The following is a 10,793-nucleotide window of genomic DNA, read 5'->3' on the forward strand; positions in this document are numbered from 1 at the left end:
GTGTATAAAGACCTTACTTAATGAACCGTTATGTTTTTATTACTTTAGATTGAGCAATTTATATCTACATACACCGCGGGTCCCCTTACATGGAAGTCGCCACCATGTTTCTACAGTAGCCCTAAACGGACAAACTGCTCTTCACAGCGCGTTTCGTCACTTTGTTGTTCTTGCGAATAAAACACTGACACAATGAAGAACAAGTACATTAATATTCGCAATAACATCGATTTATTAAATAATTAAGTAAATATAATTCCTTAATTTACCTTTGTAAAGAAATCGCATTGCTCTCTGCTGTCTTTACCGACGACATCTTAGTCCTGTATCGGCCACCGTAGCTTCTCTAAAGGGAGGGGTGAGCGGGGGACTGAGCCGTTGGTTGCAATTCGCAACCTCACCGCTAGATGCCGCTAAAATTTACACACTGCACCTTTAAGTTATCGTTGAACTTTTAATTGAAAACAAAGGTTTATTTACATAATATGTATGCTAAATTTAGCTAACAGAATCAGCAGATTATTTAAATATAGTCCTTTATGATAAAATATGTCATAAGCGAAAAACCATAGACAGTTTCGAAACAGTTAAAAGCTGGGCATGATGTGTCCCTTAATACAGTCTATGTGTGATCCTTAATAAATATACAGAAATCTAACCAAAAACAAGCCGAAAGAAACCGCGTTGTAAACCCACCAAACGTACAAAATAGATTAATATCACAATAAAGCTAACATTAGTAATCGCAAGAGTAATATTTTGCACTGTATGAAAAAGCAGGCGCTTGTCTCCTCTTTTACGTCAGCGGCGGAAGGTCAGCGCTCAAACGGAAGTGAGAGTCAGAGCCCATCCGCCATTGTGGAGCAGAGCAGGGGTAATATTCTCTCCAGACGTTATACGGTGTGAATGTTTCGGACTAACTTAAACACATCACACAGCAGCAACCTCCCCCAGCCGTTTGACTTTCGCTGTCAGTATCGCCGACCGTTTGAAACCGGGCGAGGAGATCAACGCCTGAGAAATACGCTTTGATTATAAGACAACCCGGAGAGAGGAAAAACAACGTGAACCCGCAGCGGTGGCAGGAGAGACAGCCGTGGACAGTCATAACAGCGATCAGCTCGGGCTCCCGGAGGATGTCTGCGACAACTGTCGATCAGGTTCCATCTATATACGTTAACTATATAACGTTAAGCATGATAGTGCATGTACAGGTAGTGGCTGTGTTTTGAAACCTAGTGAGCTGCCTACCTAGACAGCATTACTGGCGCGCTTGGAAGGAATACACGTTTCAAAACAAACTAACGCACAGTAGGGCTCTTCATTATGTTGTAAAACTCAGCCAACGTCAGTCATAGTCAAGCCGTTTCTCCACAAACTGGGAGTCTTGGGTATTTGATAGCTGTTTCTGCTAGGCCGAATCATTGTATCCATGTTGTGTTCGTGATAAACTGATGTTCATAGTGTTTTTTTTGTGTGTCTTTTTGTCACTGCCTGCACACTTTGAACCCAAAATCAGAGACCTAAAGGACAAGGAAACAAAGGTATGTGATGAAAAGATTCGTTTTCTGTCCTCTTTTAAAGGGACAGTTCACTCAAACATTAAATTTCTGTCATCATTTACTCACCCTCATGTTATTATAAACCGGTATTACTTTGTTCTGTTCTTCTGTGAAACACATAATGGTAGGGCCATACACCTTAAGTCAGCATTCACTTTAATTACATTTTTTTCCCCATGCCATAAAAATTAATGGTGACTGAGGCCATCATTTAGCCAAAGAAAGTCAACTGGACAACATGTGGATGAGAAATTTCATTTTGTGTGAACTGTCTCTTTAAGGGGTGTTCGGTTTACTGATGTGTTTCTCGCCGTCTCACTTGTGTGCATTTATAAATTGTCACTCCTTCTGTGAATCATATTTTATGTAGTAGACCAGTCTTGATATTAATCTAGCTCTCTATGTGACAATTGACCGATGAAGCAATTTAGATTTATTAATATGCTTTTACTTGTTGTTCTTGCTTAGACATAATAATTTCCAAGTGTAATTTACTTTTGCTGTGTGTCATTATTTCGTATCAACATCATGGTGCACTGAACTAAGTAAAACTAACTGACACACTGTCTCTCTCTGTCTTTGGTATAATTTTGCTTAGTGCCAAACGGTTCGATGCATCAGAAGGATACTGTAAATGATGATGACTTTGACAATTACCTGAGCAGCCAGACAAATCAGGTGAGTTTTTGTCCTTATACTGTCATATTAGTTGTCAGTACTCTGAAAATATTAGTATTGCTATTTTTTATAATTTCATTTCAGTGTTCCATTACATTAAACTATGGTAAATATGTAACAAATCATTGACCTCTTCCATATTTTATTATTTGTTGATACTTAACATCTATATTGTATATTACCATTCAAAACCATAGTCTGTGAGATTTTTTAAATGAAAGAAGACTCTTACACTCATCAAAGCTGCATTTATGGATTAAAAATACTTTAAACAATGGTAATATTGTGAAATATTATTATAATTTCTGCAGTGTCACATGATTCTTCAGAAATCCATCTAATATGCTGATTTGGTGCTTAAGAAACATTTATCATTATTATCAATGTTGAAATCAGTTGTGCTGCTTAATATTTTTGTGGAAATTGTGATACATATTTTTTTTCAAGATTCTTTGATCAATAGAAAATTTAAAAGAACAGCAATAACTGAAAATAGAAATCATTTGCAACATTATAAATGTCTTTATTTTTGATCAATTTAGTGCATCCTTGGTGAATAAAAGTATTAAATTCTTAAAAACTTTGAACGGTAGTGTGTTTGACACTTTTTTTCCCCACTGATTATGTTTGATGTTTTTATCTTTATTTAGCCACTGGTTTGTTACATCATCATTACTGACTTCTCTTTAATTACCCCCTACAGAGTAATAGTTACCCACCAATGTCTGATCCCTACATGCCCAGCTATTATGCTCCATCTATCGGATTCCCTTACTCCCTGGGAGAGGCTGCTTGGTCCACCGCAGGAGATCCGCCTATGCCTTACCTGACCACGTATGGACAGATGAGCAATGGTGAGCATCACTTCATTCCCGACGGAGTCTTCAGCCAGCCTGGTGCTTTGGGCAACACGCCCCCTTTTCTCAGCCAACACGGATTTAACTTCTTTCCTGGAAATGCAGACTTTTCCACCTGGGGCACCAGTGGTTCTCAGGGACAGTCTACACAGAGCTCAGCATACAGCAGCAGTTACGGATATCCCCCGAGCTCATTGGGACGGGCCATTGCTGACGGACAGGCCGGATTTGGCAGTGACTCGCAACTTAGTAAAGTTCCAGGGCTCAGTAGTATCGATCAGGGAATGGCCGGGCTCAAGCTCGGCTCTGACATGTCGGCGGTTACTAAAACGGTTGGTTCTCCTTTAGGTGGGATGGTGGGTATGAGTAGCATGGCTGCCAACATCATGCCACCCGTCAGCTCCTCCGCACCAAAACCAACCTCGTGGGCTGCCATCGCGAGGAAACCGGCGAAACCTCAGCCCAAGTTGAAGACGAAGCCCAACATGGGTTTGGGAAGCGGTGCCACAATTCCTCCTCCGCCGATAAAGCATAACATGAACATTGGGACCTGGGAGGACAAAGGCTCCATCACCAAACCCCCTCTTGTGCAGCAGATGCTCCCGCCTCAGCCCTTGGTGCAGCATCATCTCTTGGCCCAACCTCAGCCCATGCTGCAGAGTCCATTGCCTCATCAACCCCAACACCAGCAGCTCCAGCTACAATCTCCCCAGCATCCTCAGCAGCTGCCTCCAGGTCCTCCCCACCCTCACCATCACTCGCAACCAGGTCCCCCGCAGCCCCTGCACCCACCTCAGGTGCAGAACCCCCCACCCCAAAATCGCTGGGTGGCTCCTCGGAACCGAGGAACCACATTTAACCAGAATAGCAGCATGGAGAACTTTGGCCTTGGGACGGGAGTCCCCATGAGCTTGTCGCCTTCTTCCAGTGAGGTTCACCCTGTGCTGGAGAAGCTCAAGACCCTCAACAATTACAACCCCAAAGACTTTGACTGGAACTTGAAAAACGGACGGGTCTTTATCATCAAGAGCTACTCGGAGGATGACATCCACCGTTCCATCAAGTACACCATCTGGTGCAGCACCGAGCACGGAAACAAGCGTCTGGACGGCGCCTACCGCTCGCTCTGTGCCAAAGGTCCACTGTACCTGCTCTTTAGTGTCAACGGCAGCGGACACTTCTGCGGCGTGGCCGAGATGAAGTCAACCGTGGACTATAACGCCTACGCCGGCGTCTGGTCCCAGGATAAGTGGAAGGGCAAGTTTGAGGTGAAATGGATCTTTGTTAAGGACGTGCCCAATAACCAACTGCGGCACATTCGCTTAGAAAACAATGACAACAAGCCTGTCACCAACTCCAGGGACACTCAGGAAGTGCCCCTAGAAAAGGCAAAGCAAGTGCTTAAAATTATTGCGACTTTCAAGCATACCACCTCAATCTTTGACGATTTTGCACATTACGAAATGCGGCAGGAGGAAGAGGAAGCCATGCGAAGGGTAAGAGCAGCTTTCTGCCACTCTTCACAATAGCAGAAAGCAGGCACTGCACCTTTAGATCTTGTAATCATTGTTACGTTTTACTGCTGTCGCCATGCCCATCCATTTCCAAAGGTAGGTTTTTTAATAGCAACTAATTTCCAAGCCTTTCTGTCTCGTCTGAGTTTCAGAAATAGGCAGCAGCAAGACAAAAACAGTGTAGTCAGTCATAATTAGAAATGAAATCTGGTTAGATCTGGTAAGTCAGTACATCATTACTGGTGGTCACATAATAAGTTGTTTGTGTTATTGCTCAACACTGCTTGCACATAACACATTTCCCCTATATTTCAATTAACTGAACTGCTAAAGTCTCAGAAGAAAGGTATTGTGAAATAAATGGTTCTTTAAAAAAAAAAAAAAAAAAAAAGTCTCTGACCATTGGCGTTTCTGGCGTTGAGCTGTGATGCCAATCAGTGTCTCTGCTCAAACAGCAGGCAGATGTCCCATTAATAGATTGGACTTGCATAATTTCCAGCCCAACCAACACAAATAATTGATGTCTGTGCCCGTTACCTCGGCACCAGCTGCTTTTTGTCTTTGTTTGTGAGTTATGAAAACAGCATTTAGATCAGATTCCATAAGATTTTGGAGGTTTATCAGGTCAAACCTTTAAAGATGTATTGTGTATTGCATCTGAACAAATAGAGTCATTCAGTATCTCATCCTAATAGAGCTTAAACTTGTTTGGAAGTTGTTGGAAATTGTTTGGCACCAGAAGGTTTAATATCTACACTAAACTCATTGGCCCAACTTTGTAATACTGTGGTCATGTACTCACTTCAAAGTTTCGGGAGTGACTCCCAAACTTGTGATGGTTTACATGGTGATAACCATTGCAATGTTTTGCCGTCACGTGCCTGTATAGAATAAACATGAATGAATGCCAGTTTTTTTTAGTTTAAGATATTTTGACCAAAGCTACCATAAATGTTTTAATTGTGCAGCAATTGTCAATAAACTTTGGTTGAACAGAGTTCTGTGTTTTATCAGTGTTAAGCTTCTGCTTTTACTTCTGTGAATAACCAGATTGTGAATTGACTGAAATTGTTGCTGCATGTATATGGCCTGTATGCAGGACTGCAACCCTATTGGCCTTGTTACATCAGCATGTCATTTGTATTCAGCTGATTGCGTATTTGTCACTTACACGATATTTGTGCATCTTTAAGTAAGCCACTTTAGGATAAACTTGTTAGTCAAGAATATAAATGGAAAAATTGCAATCAAAATGGCGCTTGGCCTAATCATGATGTCTTGTTGTACTTGGACTAATTTAGCTTCTTTTTTTTCATGAGAGATTATAAAACCTCCGATTAAGTTTTTCTCAGAACCTTATTTCTTTCTATTTCATTACCTTGCCAATCATGTGTAGATTGCCAAAGCCATAATAAAATCAACTCTTTAAATTAAAAAGGTCTCCAAGGCCTCTGGTTTAATTTGTGAAATCGAATGCTTTATTGCTTTATTTATTCTAATGAAGGGGTCTTAATTTGTGGCACACAGTAGTGTGTATAGAATAAAAATATTTGCATTATATAGCATGGCACTTTGCATTCATAAATGTGTGATGCTTAACTCTGGTTATTTATTTTTTATTATCATCAGAAATGTCAAGCATTTAAGAATAATGAGCTAATGAATCCTAATCTATTCTGTCAGTCTGTGTCATTGACATTTTGACAACTGATTTAGTCGCCAACAGTGGGCTGTAAAAGCGCTGTCTATAATGCAATCAGTATCTCCAATTAAGTGTATTAAAGCCTTCTAGTGGCACATGGCTTTTTGTTGTTTGGAAATGATAATGAGCCAGGCTGGAGACTCCTGATGTAGCTAACATACCTCTGCTTAGCCAGTAAACATGAACGGTTTATTTTTTTTTTGCCTCATATCTTTATGATAGCTTTAAATGTCATAGATTTATGCATTAAATGTTAACCTTCTGGTGCTGCTCACATGGCAATTAAAAATTACAGATTTTTTTTATTTCAGTGAAATGAATGTACCATATTTTAGTTTGTACTTATATTTTAACCCCTTTTTGTGCATATACCCGTAAATGAAATTTCCTACTTAAACTGTTGTAAATGTCGAATGCTTTGGAGAACAGACTTAAATTTGGTCTCTTCTCTTTTTAAAGATGACACTTAGTAGATTATTGTTGCAGTGGAAAAAAAAAGTGAAACTTAATTTTTTTTTAATAAATTTAGAAGTTATAGAAATGTATTATTATGAGAAATGCTCAACAATATTATTTTTACATTTTCTATGAAATATACATTTTCAAAAACATTTAATGTTTTACTCTAAAACTGCATAAAATTCATAAATCTAATCAAGTTGTGTTCCAAAATTGAGGTTGAGATCTAAAAACAACAACAACAACAAAAAAAAAACTCTTAGTAAGGTTTTATTATACCAAATGTCCCCACTAAATGAAACTCACCTCTCATTCATTTCCATTTTTTTTACCGTGAACAGTACAACAGTGCAAGTTTTTTTCAGGACCATTGTAACTTTTCAGATCATAACCATGATTTGTGTGTTTGTTCACATAGCAAATACCAAAACCTTTACCAAGTTACATGCTATTCAGGTGAAGTAAAAACAACAACAACAAAGTAAAAGTTAAAAAGTGAATTTTTACATTCAAAAATGACCGAACAACACCAGAGGGTTAAAGGAATAGTTCCCACAAAAATGAAAATTTGCTGAAAATAACCCTCAGGACACCCAAGACGTAAAAGTGTTTTTCTTCATCGGAACAGATTTGGAGAATTTTAGCATTACATCACTTGCTCACCAGTGGATCCTCTGCGGTGATTTGGTGCCGTTGGTTTAGAGTTCAGATAGCTGATAAAAACATTACAGTAATCCACACAACTCCAGTGAAAGTTAAAAGCATGTTTGTAATAATACGTCATTAACATGTTTTTAACTTCAAACTGTTGCTTCTGGCTAAAATAAAAGTCCTTAAATCATAATATTGATTATTTAAAAAAATGTGAAAAAATTGTCTCGTCTGAATCAGGAAAGAAAGATGCACGGATCAAGCACTGGTAACAAGCAAAAACAGTCCAAAACCGTTTTGAACAAAAATGTCAGTGGATTTTGATGTAAGGGAACAACAGGGTTGTGAACTTTTTCACTGGAGGAAATGTTATTATGGATTATGGACTATTTTGGCCAGAAGTAAGGTTTAAAAAAAAATGTGAAAAAATTGTCTCGTCTGAATCAGGAAAGAAAGATGCACGGATCAAGCACTGGTAACAAGCAAAAACAGTCCAAAACCGTTTTGAACAAAAATGTCAGTGGATTTTGATGTAAGGGAACAACGGGGTTGTGAACTTTTTCACTGGAGGAAATGTTATTATGGATTATGGACTATTTTGGCCAGAAGTAAGGTTTAAAGTTAATACGCCATGATGGATTCGTTTTTTTTTTTACAAACATGCAGCTTTTCACTTTGTTTCACTCCAGACGTGATGGACTGGAGTTGTGTGGATTACTTATGGATTATTGTGATATACTTTTATCAGCTGTTTGAACTCTCATTCTGACGGCACCCATTCACTGCAGAGGATCCATTGGTGAGCAAGTTATGTAATGCTTAATTTCTCCAAATCTGTTGCAAATGGAAAAAATGAACTCGACTACATCTTGGATGGTCTGAGGGTGAGTAATTGTTTAGCAAATTTTTATTTTTGAGTGAACTATCCCTTTAAGTTGTTTCTGAGCGTCATTAAGATAAGAACATGGTCATCAAACTTTATAATGACACCTATTGGTGTGTTTGAGCATAGTGCAAATGCAGGTTTTCAGTTACTTCATTGTAGAAATACCCTGTTCACAAGCATATTTGTCATGCATGATTAATTATTCTCCAATCCAAAATCTCCAAGAGGGGTTACTAAGATGAATTGAGTAGTATTCAGCTGGTCATATAACATGTGGGACACGTGAATGAAATGGCTTTTATGTAACACAGGTCTTCATCTCCCATGAACATTTGTCAAAAATAATACTCACTTCTTTTAAAATTACTTTAAGGGTGAAAAGTTTCACTCTCTGCATGTCAGAGAGATCTTATCAGCCTCATACTTTTTTGAAACCACTGGCTGTGTCAGCGGTTCTGATACTTCAGATACGCAGAATCATTTGTACTCTTACATGCATCTTCAGCAAACTAACATTTGAAACCTTTTCATCTTAAAAAGATTCTTAAAATTGCTTACTTGGTGACCCACAACATGTGTAATAATATATTAATAATATTATATTATTATAAATTAATATTACTGTCTAATCTCTGTCAGAATTCAAAATTAATATAAATTTTTCATACAGTGAACTTAGGTATCGCAACATTATAATGTATTGTTAGCATAAAAAAATAAAATGTTAGTTTTCTTTTATATTATTTAAACTAAATGGAATTTTATATATATTTCATGACAATTATGATCAGCTAATTGGTAGAATTTTTAAATCGGTTAATCCTTAAACAAGAGCCAAATCACAAGCAGAAAAGATTCTAGAGCATTTTGAAGTGTTGAAAAGATTATCTTGATTTAATGAGCAACCAACAAACCGCAAGGGTTTTTAAAGACACTTTCATTTCTGTTAGTTAAAACAAACTAGCTTAGTAAAAGTTTAATGGCTTCATGTTCTATTTAATCATCTAATTTTGTCTCTTTTCTCTCTTTCTCTTTCTTTACAGGAGCGAAATAGAAATAAACAGTAGGTTTACAGAGATCTCCTTGGTAGAACGTCAACACTAATGATGTAGAACCTTAAATATTGTGTAACCTCAGAGGAAGAATGGGCTTCTGATGTATTTGTTTCTGCTGAAAACGATGTACGAACACTTAATCACGACTGTGGACTTTTCTGCGTCAACTTCTGATGGCTCTGCCCTTACGCTCAAGTCTCACACGAAACAGAAAGAAAATCACTCACGTAAACTGTATCTTAAAGCACTTTCAGCCCTTCTAAAAGCTTCTACCAGTACCCTTAACTATCATTGGACATCTGTTTGGTATTAACTGACTAACCAGTGTAGTTGGTTCTGAGGATTTCAAATGTATTTGTAGGCTTATTGTTTTGTCTTGTTTTTGTTTGTTTGTTTTGGTAAATCATTAAAATTTTAGTGCTCTATAAATTTGAGCACACTCAGAGGAGATGAGAATTATGTATCCAAGGAAAGAAAAATCTTTACTTGAATTGACGTGAAGCTGTAAAAAACATAATTAAGGCGCAGAAGCTTGCATCCCACCTGACTGAATCCCAAGCCAGAATAATCACGTCCGATATTGTAGACCGCCTCCAGAGTAGCCCTTTCACCTTTGTGTATCAGCATCTATTTCTGTGTACCAAATAATAGTTTCGCAGGTTGGTGTAGAATGACACCAGCCAAATGCACTTTTTTTTCCCTGTATTTTTTTGTTTGGTTATTTTTTTCCTGCAATCTTGTCATTCAAAAGTGCATTTGTCATAGGAGAAACCTGTTCAGAAATGCCATAAGTTCCTCTGAAGTCCATCATCCCCAGACGTAACCAGGCCTGGTGTTCAGGAGAACCTCTTTAATGCTTTTTTGGACTGATCAGGATTCCAATCTGCTGCTTAGCAGGATTCAGTCCGAATTGCTGAAGCTCAGTGAGAACGTGACCGTTTTCTCCTATAGGTGACTCGCTAGCTAAAATAAACGTTATCCATGTTTAGCGATGCCAAGTTTCGAGTTTTTCCTTTCAGAATGTCCTTTAATGATTGTGAAACATTATTCGTATCTTCCAAATTCGTATTGCATGAGAACTTTCGGTTTTGCTGTTTGCAACTATATACTGAGCATTATTCTGAGGCCATGCAAATGAAGTTATCTAATTATAAATGTGACAATACGCATTTACATAAGAAACTTGCTTTGATAAGGCATTTTGCAATTTTAGTTCTAGGGAAAATAAAACAAATTTTGAAATTTCTAAAATAACATGAATTGTGATTAATTTATCAACACACAATTTCTGTTTCTTTTTAGATTTTATTTATATACTATGCATTTAACAAAATGTGCTGCAATTAAAACCGTCCACTGGATTCCCTTAAAAAAGGTAAATATTACAGGAATATATTTTTGTGTGCATGTAGTTTACAAAAAAGCAACA

At 37.9% G+C, this 10,793-nt stretch overlaps 1 protein-coding gene across 2 annotated transcripts; it reads left to right on the plus strand.

Moving 5' to 3' along the window:
• Nucleotides 1-793: 793 nt before the first annotated feature.
• Nucleotides 794-10,356, plus strand: LOC107586709 (YTH domain-containing family protein 3-like). Of its 2 annotated transcripts, XM_016274173.1 has the most exons (5): nt 794-1,160; nt 1,520-1,544; nt 2,161-2,240; nt 2,944-4,593; nt 9,353-10,356. In XM_016274173.1, exons 1-5 carry the CDS (start codon nt 1,137-1,139, stop codon nt 9,374-9,376), a joined length of 1,803 nt encoding a protein of 600 aa, XP_016129659.1. In that variant the 5' UTR covers nt 794-1,136; the 3' UTR covers nt 9,377-10,356. The 2 variants fall into 2 exon arrangements, with proteins under 2 accessions (XP_016129659.1, XP_016129658.1); XM_016274172.1 differs by lacking the exon at nt 9,353-10,356 and having other exon boundaries at nt 2,944-5,608.
• Nucleotides 10,357-10,793: the final 437 nt, after the last annotated feature.

Source organism: Sinocyclocheilus grahami, unplaced genomic scaffold (assembly GCF_001515645.1).
Source record: "Sinocyclocheilus grahami isolate Dianchi unplaced genomic scaffold, SAMN03320097.WGS_v1.1 scaffold85.1, whole genome shotgun sequence".
In the NCBI taxonomy this organism is placed as follows: Eukaryota; Metazoa; Chordata; class Actinopteri; order Cypriniformes; family Cyprinidae; genus Sinocyclocheilus; species Sinocyclocheilus grahami.

What these genes read in the sequence shown, in the direction of transcription:
- LOC107586709 (XM_016274172.1), top strand. Translation starts at nt 1,137, where the DNA reads ATGTCTGCGACAACTGTCGATCAG. An exon ending in CTGCGACAACTGTCGATCAG is followed by an intron (nt 1,161 to 1,519) that starts GTTCCATCTATA and finishes ACCCAAAATCAG; the next exon opens with AGACCTAAAGGACAAGGAAA. An exon ending in TAAAGGACAAGGAAACAAAG is followed by an intron (nt 1,545 to 2,160) that starts GTATGTGATGAA and finishes AATTTTGCTTAG; the next exon opens with TGCCAAACGGTTCGATGCAT.